This window comes from Tamandua tetradactyla, chromosome 6 (assembly GCF_023851605.1).
Source record: "Tamandua tetradactyla isolate mTamTet1 chromosome 6, mTamTet1.pri, whole genome shotgun sequence".
NCBI classification, from domain to species: domain Eukaryota; kingdom Metazoa; phylum Chordata; class Mammalia; order Pilosa; family Myrmecophagidae; genus Tamandua; species Tamandua tetradactyla.
Window position 1 is genome coordinate 141,985,814 of NC_135332.1, and position 17,780 is coordinate 142,003,593.

The 17,780-nt window shown below is 40.1% G+C and overlaps 1 protein-coding gene across 2 annotated transcripts in view; it reads left to right on the plus strand.

Moving 5' to 3' along the window:
- Positions 1 to 2,324: 2,324 nt before the first annotated feature.
- The window catches only part of ERICH5 (glutamate rich 5), a 36,413-nt gene continuing 20,957 nt past the window's right edge, over positions 2,325 to 17,780 (plus strand). Inside the window, exon 1 of one of the 2 annotated variants that reach the window (XM_077167303.1) lies at positions 2,325 to 2,854. In XM_077167303.1, the coding sequence (XP_077023418.1) occupies positions 2,722 to 2,854 (133 nt within the window). In that variant the 5' untranslated portion in view covers positions 2,325 to 2,721. The remainder of the gene's footprint in view (positions 2,855 to 17,780) is intronic. The other variant, XM_077167305.1, reaches the window with a different exon arrangement.

Here is a 17,780-nt window from a genome sequence, read left to right on the forward strand (position 1 = left end):
GACCTGACTCTCGGTGATGAGCTGGGACCTGACATCATTGGAATGAGAAAACTTTCTTGAACAAAAAGGGGAACAGAGAAATGAGACAAAATAAAGCGTCAGTGGCTGAGAGATTTCAGAGTCGAGAGGTTATCCTGTAGATTATTCTTATGTACTGCATAGATATGTCTTCTTAGTTTATGGTGTTTTGGGGTGGCTAGAGGGAAGTACCTAAAGCTGTTGAACTGCATTCCAGTAGTCTTGATTCTTGAAGACGATTGCAATATAGCTTTTACAGTGTGACCATGTGATTGTGTAAACCTTGTGGCTGATGCTCTGTTTATCCAGGGTATGGATAGATGAGTAAAAAAACAAAGACAAAAAATAAATAAATAATGGGGGTGTTAAGAGGTAACAAAGATTGGGTAGATTGCAATACTAGTGGTCAATGAGAGGGAGGGGTAAGGAATATGGAATGTATGTTTTTTCTTTTCTTTTTTCATTTCTTTTTCTGCAGTGATGCAAATGTTTAAAAATGAATGATGGTGATGAATACACAACGATGTGATAATATTGTGAGCCACTGATTGTATACCTTGGTTGGACTGTATAGTGTGTGTAGATATCTCAATACAAATATTTTTTTTTTAAAAAAAGATCAAGGGGGTGACCTATTTACTTGGGAAACCCTAATATTTGAGACAGTATTAGAGGTTTCCCCAGTGGTAAAGCTTACTAGTTCCCTTTTTTTCTCCAGTACCTCAAAGGACTTTGCCAATACTTTTTAATTAACTGCTCAACATACTCTGGGATATAACTGGGCATTACCTTAAGCTATACAGAATTACAAGCCCTCATTCTCATTCTGGGCTTCATGTGTTTGGGTTGTTTAAATGTACTATCCAAACATTAACTTACATTATGTACTATAGAAAATTTAGGTTTTGAACGAAATAAATCTTTCTTTCTTTGGCCTCATACAGTAGGTAAAGTCCTAAAATACAGACAACGTCATCCTTACCTTTGTATTCTGATTTATCTTAGTCCTGACCCAAATGACTTCATTTTCTCTCATTGTAGCCTGATCTCTTCTCCAATTTCTTTAGCAATTGTTGTATGTAGCAATGCGACTTTCAGAGCTATAGAACTCCAACTCTGAGTCATACAGGTAGCCAAAGTTCCAGGGAGATACCAGTTATACATATATAGCACAGCAGTTGGATTAGAATTTGAGGTGCAGTACGGGGTCATGGATATAAAAATTTTACCAATCTATCCATCTATCATCTACCTGTTTATCTATCTATCTACTTACCTACCTACCTACCTGCCAGAAAGTAAGGAAATGGTCAAGAACAAAGATGGGGACATGTCAGAGAACCCTGGAGCCAGCTTAAACTGGGAGCTGCTGGTCAAATTTTAGGCAATTTGAACATCAAAATAAATAATGCTGGTAACATATAGCCCACTGAATAATAAGAATTCATGAGTCTTTACTGGAATAAATAAATGAATAATAAATGAAGGCAAACTTCATTACAGCAGAATGCCAACTAATAAATGAAAAATGAATAATGTGATTAGAAAATCAACATTTGATAACCTGCATAATAATAATTGATTCAAGTGAGAATATCAATGTACGCTAAAACTAGGAGATAAAAGTTTAATGAGAAACAGGATACTTAGTCTCAGAGTATCTCCCTATAAATTACTTGTTCACTACAAAGAGTAAAATAGATCTTTACAGTAGAAACACCTGGTGACATTACCTTAACTAAGTGATCAAAATTAACATCACCAATAATAGATCAAACCGACATCATGCGCCTCTTGATAGGAAGTGGTGAGAAGTACAGACATCACGTCCAGCCAAAGCAGAATTGCCTAAATACAATCATGAAGAAATATAGACAAAACCAAGTTGAGGAATGTTCTATAAAATATATGGCCTGTTTTCTGTAAAAAACAAAATTAAGGTCATAAAGACAGACTGACGAAGTACTCCAGATTAAAGCAAAGTAAGGAGGCATGGCTACTAAGTGCAATGTGTGGTTCTGGATTGGATCCTGGGGTGGGGTGGGGGCGGGGAATATTACACACACACACACATAGATATACAAATTATTGGGACAATTGACAAAAGCTGAAATTGGACGGTGAATTTCTGTATAATGTTAAGAACTGTATAAATGTTAAGCTTCCTTGTAACAAGGGTAACATAGTTATATAAGAGAATAAAATCGTCATCGCAAAACTGGCCTATCAATCAGCAGCCGTTGACCACAAAAGCCTCCTCTCCTCCCCTCCCCAGCTACTTAGTGTTGATTCCGCTATCTGCCCAGCCCTTCGCTCTTGCCCACTGACATCCCTCTCTAGCCCTGTGTTACTCGTCTGTACCATACCCTCCAATTTCTCTTCACCTGGCTCCATAGTTCTACTTGTCTCCTTCTGTCTTCTTGCTCTCCAAGTTCTATTCCCCTGTTCCTACCCCACCCCCAGAGTCTTCTACCTCCACTTTGTTCCCTTTCCTCTCCAGGAGCGCACCCCCTCGTCCGCGCACCACTGCGCGCTTGCGCTTTGCGCCCTCGGGCGCCTGCGGAGAGAGTTGGAGGAACTTCAGCGGCTCCGGGTGCAGTTCGCGCAGGATCCCGGCTGGCAGGCAAAGACCGCCTTCCGGGCTGGGACAAGTGATTGCGGTCGCCTGCCCTGAGGCCCCATCTGAGCGGCGGCGGCGCCGCGATGGGCTGCTCCAGCAGCGCCCTCAACAAGGCCAGCGACGCCATCAGGTTCCGCAGCGGTGAGCGGGGGACCCAGCCTCACCCAGGCCCGGGCCTCGGGATACGGGTCCACTCACTCCCTGGGTGTCCGAAAGGTGCGACTTGTGTGGACTCAGCCCGGCAGGGACAAATTCGCCCCCGGGAGGATGGGGACGCGAACCCTGAGCGCAGAGCGACTCCCTCCGGAAAGCTGGAGGGGCGCTGCGCTACGGCAGGGTACCGCGGTCGGGGTGGGCATCTCCGCCGGCGCTGCTGGAGGGTGGAGGCCGCGGGCACGGACCTGGGGTTGCTCTGTCTGCTAATTTGATCGCAGAGAATTGACATTAAATCCCAAACTGGGTTTACCGCAGCAAGCTTGTTAAACAGGTCAGTTTTCTATCTTTAATAATAAATCCTATTTGACCGTCTACAAGTATGTCATACCAGATTATAAAGGTGCAAACTCACTGGGAACCAACAGTTTCTGATCATAAGTAGAGACGTGATACCTTTTCTCGAAGGAGACCTTCTCCTCCTCGTCCTCGGTTGGGCATTTCAGCGTCGGAAATAGCAAAGTATGCCGAGTGCAGACGGCCCTTAGCGCCGTCTAACAGGTTCCTGCGCTCTTAGGTCACCCGTCTTCTCAATTTAAGTATTTCTTAACGAATATGTATGTGATATAAAGTTGTCATCACTGAATCTTGTAAAGAAATTCAACAAATGTGCTTTGAGCTTGGTGCTTAATTAGATGCTGGAGATACAGGGGACCTCACTTTTGGGAGATGGAAGTCTAAGAGTCAGACCGTAAACGAGTTAGACAAATGTTTAGATGATTTCCGACAGCAACAAGTACAGTGGAAAGAATAAGAAGAGATTAATGGACTGGAGAATGACGGGGTTTTTAAAAAAAATTTATTTGTTAATTAAAAAATTAAACGAAATAAAACATTAACATAGATAATCAGTAATTCACAATATCATCACTTAGTTGCATATTCATCATTTCTTAGAACATTTGCATCCATTCAGAAAAAGAAATAAAAAGACAATAGAAAAAATGACTGGGTTTTATAGCTCGCATTTTACACTTTGAGTGGCTAAAATTTCATACAAAATCCTGAAGGTTAAAAAAGTTCCTTTAAGCTAGCTTACAATCTTTTTCAAGGCTAACTTTAGGGGGGATATGATACTGTAGCTCATTTCTGGTCATGGGTCTTCTCTTAACATTCTGATAAAAATTATTCCAATAACACAAAAATGTCTTTCTCTCTGATTTTGGAGCAGAGAGCACAGGGTTTTCATAAATGCTGTTTCAAAGCTCAGCCACTGCGTTCTAGTCAGAAATAATGTGTTGCAGTTATTTTGTGGGGTATGATAATCCTTTTCTAGCTTTAGTAGTTAGCAGAAAGCAATAAAAAGTTTGGAAATAGGCAGAAAATAAAAACCACTTATAAAAGTGATTTCAAACCCTCTTCCCAACAGGGTGGAAAAAAATGGGGAAAAAAGCCATTTCTAATGTACAGCGCTTGCTAACGTTTCTCCAGAAGAGTAGAGGGCCTCTTGACTCCCCAGAATGCTCTGAAGAGGTCAGTGAAAGGAGCATTTTTTTCCTTCAAGGTTTCATGTTGTACTTTCTAAAATCAGGTGGATTTAACATTCTGTTCCATAATCCTTGTTGGTTTCAGTATGAAAAATTGAGGAAAAACTGATACTTCAGGAAGATACAACACTATCTTGGCTTCTCTTACCCCCTGTGTGACAGATATCCTGGAATTAGCATCCTGGTTTAAAGTATCACTCTAACTCATCATTATAGCTTTAAAAAGTGCTAAAAACATGCATATCAGAGGATGTTATTCTAGGGATGAGGCAGAAGTATGCAATAGGTGGAATAGAAATGATAATATAATAGGTAATAATAAAAAAGGATACAAGTTTTGAATGATAACCTTATTTAAAAATATTTGATCACCAATATTAACAGCCATTGACATGGTTCACACTCTCATTTTTTAAATTCATGCCTTCATTGCTGTTCCAGGTTTCCATAGATGCTGTTCTGGAAGCATCTTCTAACCAGTTTTAGTATGTAGAAAATTCAATTTGCTGCATGTATTGCTCAATACACATATTGACTCAATCAACAGGTGTATTTTGCTTCTGCTTCTTGGTCAGACAATGTTCTCTTGTAACAGGATACTGTTTCATATTCATCTGCATTTCAACTCCGTGATCTTGGAGGCCTGATAAATAATTCATTCCTGTTTGCTCAGCTTAAAACTTCTTTAAATCCTGTCTACGAACTCCAAGCTGGTGTGCATATGTGCTTTTAGATAAAAACAGTCCAGATTTACTCAAAGCCCTGTACGTACATTCATTCCCTGTATTCCCAGTGCCTAACAGTGCTTGTCACACAGTAAGCCCAGTAATTATTTGTTGAATGACTTACCTCATTTAGTGCTTGTGACAATGCTGTGACTAAATATTACGACTCATTATTTTACAGATAAGAGTAAATAATTTGCCCATGGTCATGGGGCTCTTACAAGTCAGAGCTGGGCTTTGAATCCAGGTGGTTTTAATGGTTCTATCAGATTTACTGCTTAGACCAGCTCCTGATAACTAGATTTTAGTTGATTTAAATCTCAAATCAGATCCCCATTAGATATGATCGTCCACTATGCACACAACAGAAGAAATACAATAAGGAATATTTAATCTCTAAATAAAAGTCATAAATCATGAAACTTATTTTTGCTTCTAAGTTTTAACTAGGAGTATTTGGAGGACAGTTAACCTTAAACCTTTAAGCAGAGTCGTAGGTAGTTGTAGAGAAAGTTGCAGTGTCCTTCCATAGAACTATACATAAACTCTTTTTGTGCTTTTGAATAAAATCTCAAACCTCCCATTTTGTTGGCCATATTTTGCTGTGTGGTTGAGTCGTAATGTAATCTTCATATCCTAATAGATTCTGTTAAATCTGTATTATGAACCTTAGAATTCCATGGATTAAAGCAAAAACACATGAATTAACCTGGAGATGGGAACTGTATTTACAGTTCCGCTAAGCTGAATTTTCTTGAACTGCCTTAAGAACTACTATACATGATATAGTATTAGCCTGCAGGCGAAAGAATCATAAAATGATGGGGTTGGACTAGATTATCTCTGAGATAGTTTACAGCTCTAAAATCCTCTAATACTAAAATATGAAGGTGCTGATTTTCCAGTTTCAAATTTAAGTCAGAGAGCAGCCACTTGTTAGGTACTTATTAGATTGAGAAGGAATTTTACTAATTGTGGAGATGCTTGCTCTGGTCTTGCAGACACTCTGAATCCCACTCAGGCTTCTTTCCATCACCCCCAAAGAAGACTGACTGGGGGTAGGGGGTGGTGGGAGTGGGACAGGAGTGGAGACTGGTCTTGAGTTGAAAATAATTGTCCAGTGCTACTCAAAATAGAATGGTGCCTGGCACCTAGTGGTCACACATAGATTTTTTTACTTAATACCTTTTCTTTCCAAATGGACAACTGGACTGATTGAGTTTGGGATTTCTTGTGTTTGTGAAAGCAAGTTCTAAATATTAGGGCAATTTCTATTTTTATCAATGCCCCAAGGAGCCAATGGTACACAAAGGTTTCATTGACTTCATGGACTTTGATGTAGCCAAAGGTCTCTAGACAGAGAACTTGTGTATCTGAGCCCTCCTCCATTACTGCTACCAGCCATTGCTGCAATGTAGCACCAACTGCTCTACTCCTTCCTATGAATGACGTCCATTTTTGGCACATTTCTCCTTCCTGAGATTTTACGTAACAGGGACAAAGTAAATAGATGGTAATTATTGACACATTCATTGCTAGGTTCTTGTGTACATTTCCACTAACAGGTATAATCATTTGTTTGTTCAACCCTGAACTTTCACTAGCTGCCTAGGCAATAGGATGAGGCTTGAATTTCATGCAGTTATGTGAATTGTCCTTTGTACTGGGGGGATACCTCAGGCTTCACTGATAGTTTCACACAGGGGACGTTTCAGTCCTAATCAGACAAATATTTTTCTTTTGTAATAGAACAAACATTGACCCCAAATTAAAATTTTTTTTTTTTGTATGGGCAGGCACCAGGAATCGAACCTGGGTCTCTGGCATGGCAGGTGAGAACTCTGCGTCCTGAGCCACTGTGGCCCACCCCCAAATTAATTGTAATATAATGGTATTTCTTTCTTTTATACTGGACTGAGTCTTGAATGCCTGCCTTAGAGCCTGGTACACAGAGAGTGCTCCGTAAAACTTTGTGGTAGGCCTGCTATCACACACAACTGTGGGGGGGGGGGTAGGAATGGAACAGAGGAAGAGACGTAGCCTATGGTTGTAAATAATTATCCAGCAGAACCACGCCACATATGTGGTAGTAGCACAGTAGATTTTTAGCAAATTCCCTGATATGTGTAAGGATACAACATAAGTAAATTTTATTTGTTATAAAATAAATAAATCTCTTTCTAAAACTGAAAACTTCCAGACATTACTGCAGCTGTAACAAAGCATGGGCAAGGATCTGAAGTCAGGAGAGGAGGTCCCAGGTGCATTAGTTCACGATCTCATTTAATCCCCTCAATAGTCTTATAAAGCAAACATTATCATCACATACAGCTAGAAAATGAAGTTAAATAACTTTTCCAAGATCTCAGAGCTACTCAATGATAGAACTGGGGCCTAAGCCCAAGTGGTTCCAAAGCTCATGCTCTTTTCACAGCCTCCACTTGCATCTGGGGTCAAGTCTTGGTTCTGCCAGGGACTTGAGGTGTGACCTTAACAACGTAAGAAGAGTGCGATAAATATCTGTTGAATGGGTGGATGAGCAAATGGAGGGATTGATAGAGACGGGAACCCAGGGGAATGAGCACTACTTAGAAAAGCAGAGATGGAGTAGGAACCAAGGGCTGAGGAATAACCGAAAATGGAAAGTAACATTGGCTATGTTGGAATTTAGAGAGTTAGGTGATAGTTCTGCAGGAAAAGGTAGACATGGTAAAACAAAGCTTTATTATGTACTGTTAAGCCATGATCCTGTAAGCTCATGTGTACAGTTTCACTTCTGGGTTAATGTTTTACAAGTTCTTTTTGTTGTTGTTTAATCTAACACTTGTGGAAGTTACTGAAAGTCTCACCAAAAGGGATAAAAAGCATCAGACGTGACAAGGCATCAAATCCTGGTGTATATTAATGTAGGTATTGCTAAAAATGATTTTTTTTAAAGCAAAATACTAGGATGAGGCCCTCCTAAGTGTTCCTTTCTTTAAAGTACCGTAATTGCCTTAGAAGCTCCTTTACATGTCCTGCGGCTGTTGCTGTTGTCACATTCCTTGGGAATTGCTTTAGGACTCCAGAGCTCATGCTTTTTTTTTTTTTTTTAATAAAAAGACTTTATTTATGAAATAAGATAGCAGCTGATAGTTTAAGAAAGCTTCGGAAGATATTACTTCTACAGGTGGTACATATGCAGCTTAGAAAATATTAGACTAAGTCATAAAATTAGCATTTTTAATACTCTATAAAGTGCTGACAGATTTCTTTTCTGTGAATGTCTGCATTACTTTTGTGTTTTTTAATCATCCAGGAAGTAAAACATTGATATATGAATACATGGTGAGCGTAATGGAACTCACTGCTTCGTCGTGTGCCTTAACAGTGTGCTCTCTAACTGCAGAATACCAACGTGTGCATTTTGCAGAAATGATATCTAAATGGTATATAATATTGATTGGAAGGTCAGGTTTTTTGGCCTACATCTATTGCCAGCAGTGAAACACCCACAGGGACTACCACTGCGAGTCATTCAGAATGTATATTTAATATTTTGTGTCTATCCAAGAGTGTCAGAGTTTTGCCTTTTAAGGATGGAAATTGGAAAAAACAACAGCAAAAACCACATTAACCGCTAAAACCCCTCAGGATTTAGACTTTATGAAGAAGGTGGTGTGCTCGGAAACAAGGCGTGTCTGCTGGAAATAGAGAAAAGGAAGGGCAGCCTGTCTGCTGGGGCCAAGTTCAGCTGATACCACTTTCTTCCCACGGGAGGCAGGAGGGGCCGCGGGACCGCGGGGCCCTCAGGATAATTGGGCTGGCAGCTGTGGTGACTGGGTAGCTGTGGTCCCTCAGCTGTGGGGAGCTGACTCTGCCCAGCTACATAGGCCCATTAGCTTCTCTAGACTCCAGGTTTCTCTAAGACAAAAGACCTCAGAGGCTGAGAACATGTCTGTTATTCATACTGAACACCCCTGACATTAAAATATTTATGGCTTTGAGACGAGCATGTCATATTAGTCCAGTTTAGGTAAGTGAGCTGTCCAGACGTACAGTTAGGTAAGAAAGTCAGGATGAAAAAAACATCAGCAGTTAAAAACAGGAAAAATGACTTCCCTACCTGTCTACCTTCCAGGTTACCAAAGACACATTTCATTTACATACGGTATTCTCTGTGGCCATGACAGTACAAATGAACATCAAAGAAGGACTTAACATCTGATAAAATACATAGGTAAATATAAAATGAACTTGATCTCATAGGCCAAAGATTGAAGTGCCTCATCCTCAAGAGGCTATTCAATAAGACTTTTATTTGATCTGAGCCCCCCACCCTTTACTGCTTCTTTGCAGCTTTTCCAGATGCCTCCTCCCCTGGTCCCACCCCCCTCCCAGCGATTGTCCTGCCTCCCCTTCCACTAAGAAAAGAAAGGCTATCCGGATCTAAACCCTTCGCCAATGGCGAGCAGGACACACCATCAAACCAAGTATTTTCTTGTCTATGAAATAATTGTCTGCTCCTTTTGTGGCGAGCTTCCCATTAGCAGGCAATGCTTTTTTCAAACCTGTGATATATATGTCATTGCATTCAGTGGAAACACCCTTTGTGCTTTCTTCAGCAACTCACCTTTAAAACCTAGTCCTAGATGCAAGGACTCATGCGAGATAATAACATTCCACACTCTGCAGGCTGCCCTGGTTTCATCTATCATGGTTATCTTCTCAGCCTTGCCCAGATAAAGCTGTTCTCATCTATTTATGGGGACAAAATATATTTGTCCTTCTGTTGTATGTGTCAGTGCATCCCATCCTGGGAAGCCAGGCTGTCGTGTGCCGGCTTTTCTCCCGGCCTTTAAGGCAGCTGGGTGGGTCTGGACAGCCTGAGCCCTGTTGACTTCCTCCATCTTCTCCAGGGTGCTGTGCAAATACTACCTTCTATGAGCACCATGACATTAAAAAGATTGGGAAGCATTGGTATGTGCATTCCAACTGCTCTGTAATTTTTACTAGTAGTTTCTCTAACTGAGAAATAACATCTGTCTTCAGCCTCCCCAGTGGGGGCCCCTGTTGGAATGTCCTCCCCAGACTTTCACTGTTGATAATGATGATCGACTCTCTTTTTCTTTGCTTATTCTTTCCCTTTTCCATTTTTTTAAGACTCTAATAGAAACCACAGAGTTTGTGTTGGCTAATTTACTAGAACTCCTTTTCCTTGACTTGCCCTGGACTGGTTGGCCCTGGAGTGGTCTCTCAGACCAGATGGTCATAAAGGCTCTGTTTACCTATACATCTTATTTTCAGTGTGTATGAATTTCAATGCACTGAGAGACATATAGGTTGCTGGTTAAGAGTTTGAGGTCTGATGTTAGACTATCTGGGTTCAAATCTTGGTTTAGGATCGTTTATTAGTCATGTGACTTGAAGCCAATCCCTCAACCTCTCTATGTCTTAGTTGCCTAATCTGTAAAATAGGATTAAGAATAGTATCTATTCCATAGAATTATTCTGAAGAATAAATGAGTCAATACATAGAATGCACCTAGAATATTGCCTAACTATTGCCTAGAACAGAGATTGACAAACTGCATGTTAAATCCAGCCCACTGCCTGTTTTTGTAAATAAAATGTTATTGGAATACAGATGTGCTCATCATTTACATATTGTCAGTGACTGCTTTGTCACTACAATGACAGAGTTGAGTAATTGCAACAGGGACTCTATGCCCCATAAAGTTGAAAATATTTACTATCTGGCCCTTTACAAAAAATCTTGCCAATTCCTGGCTTAAATTTAGTAAACCCTCAATTCAAATTATTAGTCATTAATATCAATTTTAGTGGACCTGAATTTTTCTTTGTTGCTTTTCCTAGAGCATGTTTTTTCTCTCAAGATCGAGTTCTAGATCCCTGAGTTGTCAATTTGTATTACTGTTTTTTATTTCTTAAGTACATTTATTTAAGGAAAAACAGCAAGTCAAAAACATTGTGTCACTAATAGCACAAATGTTCCAAAAATATTTAAAATATGTATAAATGGTATACAAATTGCTGAAGTTTATGAAATAGCTTTTCTAAGGCAATCAGATCTTTTTTTTTTTTCAGATCTTATTTTTCCAGGTTGCTTGCTCTTGTACCTTTGCTGCTATATTTTTCTAAATAAACTTTTTATTTTAGAATAGTTTTGGATTTACAGAAACATTGTGACGCTAGTATAGAGAGTACCCACACTCAGTTTCCTTTATTATTATCAACTTAGATTAGTATGGTGCATTTGTTACAATTAAAGAGGCAATATTGATACACTATTATTAACTAAAATCCATACTTTACGAAAATTTCCTTATTTTTACCTAATGGCCTCTTTCTGTTTAAGGATCCCTACCAGGATACCACATCACATTTAGTCATCATGTTTCTTTAGACTCCTCTTGACTGTGGTAGTTTCTTTACTTTCCTTGTTTTTGATGGCCTTGACAGTTTTGAAGAGTATTGGTTATTTTGTAGAATTTCCTTAATTGAGATTTCTCTGATGTTCTTCTTATGATGAGACTGGAGTTATGAGTTTGGGGGAGGAAAATCCCAGAAGAAAAGTACCCTTCTCATCACTTCATATCAAGGATATGTATTATTAACATGACTAGTAACAGCCTCCTTAACTTTTGCTAGCATTCTTCTAGGAAACTCTGAAGCTTAAAGAAGGGTGAGTGTAGATTTTTGTTTTGCATTCTAATCTTATTGAAATCTTCCAGCTTAATCATTTCCATGATTCTCAGTCAAACCTGCTTCTTCTTGGAATCTGATTGTTAAGAAACCTTTTCTTCTACCCTGTATTATGAAGAATTCAATTCAGTTTCCAAATGTCTATGCCAGAAGGCCCAATATGGGCCTCAAAGATACATTGGACTGTGAGAGAAAGGCTTCTGCTTGGTTGCAAGTGGCTTTCCATTCTGGGAAAGGACACCCTCACTTCTCTTAATGTGATCTACATTGTTTCCTAAACAGAACCAAAGTCGTCTGAATTGCTTGTGGATCCCTAACTAGAACGTGTGGTAGCACTGGTGAGCTGAAGGACCTCGGGGCCACCCTCCGAGTTGGTCTGCCCACTGCTCTTTCTGGCACCAGTGACTCTTGAGGTGCCCTTATCACCCAGACTTGAGGCCCAAGTGTCTGATGTGAATATGACTGCTATATTGCAAAATTTAAGTGCCCATCTCAGCCACAGTAAGTATTAAGTACTTACACTCAAGTAAATACTTAAGCCACTAACTGCTAATCAGAATGCTCCTGTCTCAGACACAGGCACCTGCTCTTGGCCACAAGTCCTTGTACCCTGCTTCAGGTACAGGTATGATGGCCCAGCCTAGGGACCAACCATGTCCCATTGGTGAAGCCATGGGCTCACAGTTCTCCCTTGTGTTTCTCAGGCACTTATAGAGCAAGCATTAACCTTAATTTCAGATGGGAAATCAGAAGACCTCTGTTTTCTGTCCTAAATCAAGTGGAGGTATAGTAAGCCAGGAAAATCTGTAAAATGGAAGAAACTTGAGAAAAATTCCCTCCTGGTTTCCAGCTCGTTTAGACCAACCCAGGCCCCTGATCAATTGCTAAATCAACATACTCATCTCACCTCTTGTACTGACTGTGTCTTGGTGGCCTGAGGATGGAGACCATATGTTTGAAGATGGGCAGCAAGGCCTGTGGAGGACAGAAGGACAGCCACATCCTTCCCACAACAGCTCTATGAATTCATAATCCACTTTAGTGTCTCCTGACAATCTTCTTTATGCTTTTCCCTGGTGAACCTCAAGTGCTGCCATAGACAACCTAATCATCTGGGGATCTTGCTAAAATACAGATTCTAGTTCAGTGTGTCAGGGGTAGGGCTTGAGATTCAGCATTAAAAAAAAAAATCTCCCAGCAATGCTGATGCTGTGGGTTCTGGGACCACAGTTTGAGTAGCAAGGTCTTAAACCATCTAAATCTTCAAGGTTGAATCAGATGTCCTTGAACTCAAAGCTGAGCTCTGCCACTCACTAGCTGTGCACCATTCCTTAGACAAAAGGTCTTACAACTGCCTCATGGGGATAATATTGACCTACCTACTTTATGGCATTATTGGGAAGATTGAATAAGATAATCCATATAAAGCTGTCAGCACAGTGTCTTGCACCAAGTTAAGTTCTCAATAAACATTGGCCGCTATTGTTTAGGGAAGTATAATATGCAAGGTCTGATTAGGCTGGCTAAGTGTCAAAATTTGCATATACCAGGAACAGAATCTTCTGGAGGTGGCTTTGATTGGAGGGAATGGGTTTCTATCCAAATATGAGTCTCCATGTGCCAATAATGAACATTGGTCAATGAACTGTCTTATCAGTGACAAACACTGTTCATAATTTAAAAGTGATACTTTGCACAATAGTATTTTGAATATCCATAGTTAAGTTTCAACATTAGATTTGCCTTCACGCTTTATAGCATTTACTTTGTGGTGATCAGAACTAACTTTGGATATATAAATTCAAGTAGTTCTACTAAAAAAAGAAGTTTGATCTGTTGGATTTTGTTTACCTTTTATAGGATATTTTTTGGTCGATGGTCTTATACTTCAGTTATATGGAATATTGTGTAAATTCACCTCTCTTTAAAATGAGCGCCTCACTGGCAGAATGCACACTTGGGGATTAGCATTGTACAAAGGTACAACGGGCAATGCTTTGATGTGGGCAAATGTCATAAGCAACTAGTGTAGCATGCTTGTTAGCTCCATACATATTTGTTGGATGGACGGATAAACGATAGTATGAAATTGAGGAGAAAGTGTAAAAAGAATAAGAGAAGGAAGAGGAGTGGACTTCCCGCTTGGAGATGACACTACAATCCTTGTTCTCAAACCTCAAAAGCTACAAGAACCTAGATTTGGTGGCAATCAGGAAATTACCAGGTTGCCCTTTCCTGGCTGATTCTCTAGGAAACCCAGCAGATAGGCCAGTGAGGTCTTGGGGATGTCTGACATGTTACAGCCTGTGGGGTAGAAGCATTGACCTCAAGTTTTTTCCCTGGCTGGGCAGAAACATTTCATTTCTGATTAGCGTAATGAATTGAGTTGAAAAGCTTCCACCATAATGTGAGTTTCAGGCATGTCAGTTCTAGTTCTAATCCCTTCTGTGATATCGCCTAGTGTTTGGTTTCTTTGTGTGCCCATCACAACCATCCTCACCACAAAGCTTCTGTTAGTTCAGCTGTCACAACAAATTAGTGCATGGGTCAACTTATAACAGAATCAAGAGAGGTAATGAGCACCAAAGGATTAGACCCACAACAGTGTATGGTCTGACAAAATGTAGGGTTCAGAAAACAAACAAATCCTTAAACTTCAGAAATGGAAATATTGCATCAACTTTATAGCATTTAGGGGGCTGTTTATATTGGCCCTTTTATATTTTGGTTCATTCTTTCTGTTGCTGATTTAGCTATAATTTAATGACAGGGCCACTGCTAGCCCGCAGGATGTCTTTGTGAAGTTAAAAAAATATATATATAGCCCCCCCTCCTCCCAACCCACCAGCCTTGCAGGCACCCCCAGGCTGGAGTTCAGCTCCCATTTTCCCCTTCAACTGGACACCCCTAAGCAATCCCTGCTTATTAAATGTGTTTTCATGTTGGACAATTTACACACATTATTGCCTCAATCAATTCTCCTAACAAGAGGTTCTTATTTTACACATAAGGAAAGCATTGGTCCCGAGGGGCTGAAAACTTTGGTCTAGGTCACAGTTAAACGAGCGGTGGAATTCACGGGCATCGGGACACACTGGAATGTCCTGCTCCAGATGAAAGGAAGGAAAAGGAGGTCAAACAGATCTAAAAACTGTGCTTCCCTCAGCAGCTCTTTCTAGAGGCCACGTGGTCTGGCGCCTGAATGAGAGTTTTAGTGGTAATTGTAGGGTGTAGTGTTACATTCAAGAGGTGGTTTGCAACAGCCATTTGTTTTCCATCTTTTTCATTTACTTCCTCTGATCTTTCTTTCTAATCTAAATAGGTTACTTTACCTCAAAGAAATGTACCAGTAATAGAATGAATGAAATTACCTTACTTTTCTGTTTGTCCACTATCATCTCTTCCTTGCTAGGACCGTAAGTAGATAGAATAATAATGGCAGCTAAAATTGATCGGCACTCAGTGGGGCCATTGCCTGCTAGTGCTTTCCAGATATGGACTCATGCAATCCTCCCATACCTCCCTGATTAGGTACTAATATTGTTTCCACTTCAAAGATGATAAAACTGAGGCACAGAGATACTTAATAAGGCTAGTAAGTAGAGGAACCCAGAGTCAAACCCATTATATTAAAAGTGTTATTCTCAAAGTCATAATATCTCTATCCTAGCAATGTATTAGACATACGTATGCCATACACTCATCCAAAGTTTGTACCAAGTTTCTGTAGGCCTTGCATTTGTAGGGCTAATTAAAAAAAAAAAAAGCTCTCTATCTTGTTAGAGCAGATTACTCTCTTCTACCACACAGGAAAGAGAACTTTTGAGCTATTAGTTACCTCTGAAATACTCTCATTTCAAGATTCAGTCAGAGTGCAGTTAATCGATATAAATTACGAAATGAGTTTGCTACACTGCTAGCATTTTCTCTTTCTTGTTCAGCAGGTGCAATCATTATAAAGATGCTTTATGTCCTTTGGGCTGCCCCAGAAAGTATAAGATTAGGGACAGCAATATTCTTTTGTTTTATTTCTCCACCTGGTGACTCTTTGCAGGTTATGTTTCAAACAATTATATGTTGAGGACATTTTTGCCCACTTCAAGTGTACGTTAGTAACATTAAGAAAAGAGCACAAAAAGGAAAAGTGACAAAGTGTTCTAGTTTGCTAGCTGCTGGAATGCAATATACCAGAGATGGAGTGGCTTTTAACAAGAGGTAATTTAATGAGTTGCTAGTTTACAGTTCTAAGGCTGAGAAAATGTCCCAATTAAAACAAGTCTATAGAAATGTCCAATCAAAGGCATCCAGGGCAAGATACCTTGGTTCGAGAAGGTCGATGAAGTTCAGGGTTTCTCTCTCAAGTGAGAAGGCACATGGCAAACACAGTCAGGGCTCCTCTCTCAGCTGGAAGGGCACATGGTGAATACGGGGTCATCTGCTAGCTTTCTCTCCTGGCTTCCTATTTCATGAAGCTCCTCGGGAGGCGTTTTTTTCTTCATCTCCAAAAGTCGCTGGCTGGTGGAACTCTCTGCTTCCTGGTGCTGCAGCATTCTCTGCTCTCTGAATCTCTCTGAATCTCCCATTCTCCTCTTTTATAGGACTTCAATAAACCAATCAAGACCCACTCCAATGGGTGGAGACATGTCATCCCCTAATCCAGTTTAACAACCACTCTTAACTAAATCACATCAACGAGGGAGATGATCTCATTACAGTTTCAAACATACAGTATTGAATAGATATTATTCTACCTTTATGAAATGGGATTTATATTAAAACATGGCTTTTCTTAGGGGACATACTTCCTTTCAAACCAGCACACAAAGCATAAATGTTTTAGCTGCGGCAAAAAAAAAAAAAAAAAAAAAAAAAAGTGATAGATTGCTTGGGCATTTTTGACACTGTAGAAAAATTTTTTTACAAAGCTTTTCCTTTGAGGGATTAAAAAACCTCTTACATTGATAGTATAATATATTCTTCAAAATATAAAACTGCGTGACTATGTTTTGGGTGTGCTGACATTTTTTTCTCACCACTTTCTACTCTAGAAGAATCATGGCATTTAAAATGTACCCACAAGTGTGGCTGGGTGGGTCAGGGATAGAATGCCCACCTTCCGTGTGGGATACCTGGGTTCGATTCCCGGACCACGCACCCCCCCCCCCAAAAAAAAAAGCACCCACAGCTAACTCAGCCGGATGAAAATTGTTCATCTAACTGACAGTACTAATCACCGTAATAACTATTTTACCAGAAAATATAACTTGGCAGACCTCTGTGATTAGTATATTACACATTTCCTTGTTAACACGCTAAGGCAATTATCCCCAGAGCATCCTTTGTGCGGTATCTAGAAAAATGGTCTTGTCATAGTGAATATCTTTTACTGAGAAATCACTTTAGGTTGCCCTACTTACTGTTAATCTGAAGGCTTCAGTTAGGAGTGAGGCAGGAGGAGGAGCAGAAGGATAGCCCTCACCCCAGTTTTAATTCTGTGGGCCCCGCAAAGGGTCCTGTGCCATGCAGAATCATTTCTGAGTCCTGCTTCTCCTGCCTCTGGTTTTAATCCCTCCCCACAGGAGGTTTCAAACCCAGGCCCTGAGGCAGAGTTTGGAAACAGATACCGTGTCCCACGCATACACCGCCCCCTCCTACATTCCCCCTCCCCACAGAAACCCCTATGTGAAACTACCCCTTCCTCAAGAACAAAACAAATGTGTCAGTAAGATAGCTCAGCACCAGCCTTTTTTTTTTCAAATACAATTTTATTGAGGTATGTTATATATGCACATACCACATCCAAAGTGTACAATCAGTGAGTGGTTCCCAGTATCATCATGTAGCTGTGCATTCAGCATCACAATTGATCTTTGAACATTTCATTACTCCATAAAAATGAAAAGAATAAAAATAAAAGTAAAAAAGAATATCCAAAACGTCCCCCCTCCCCTATTATTTATTTATTTATTGTCTTTTTTTTCTTTCTCATCTATCCTTACACTGGATAAAGGG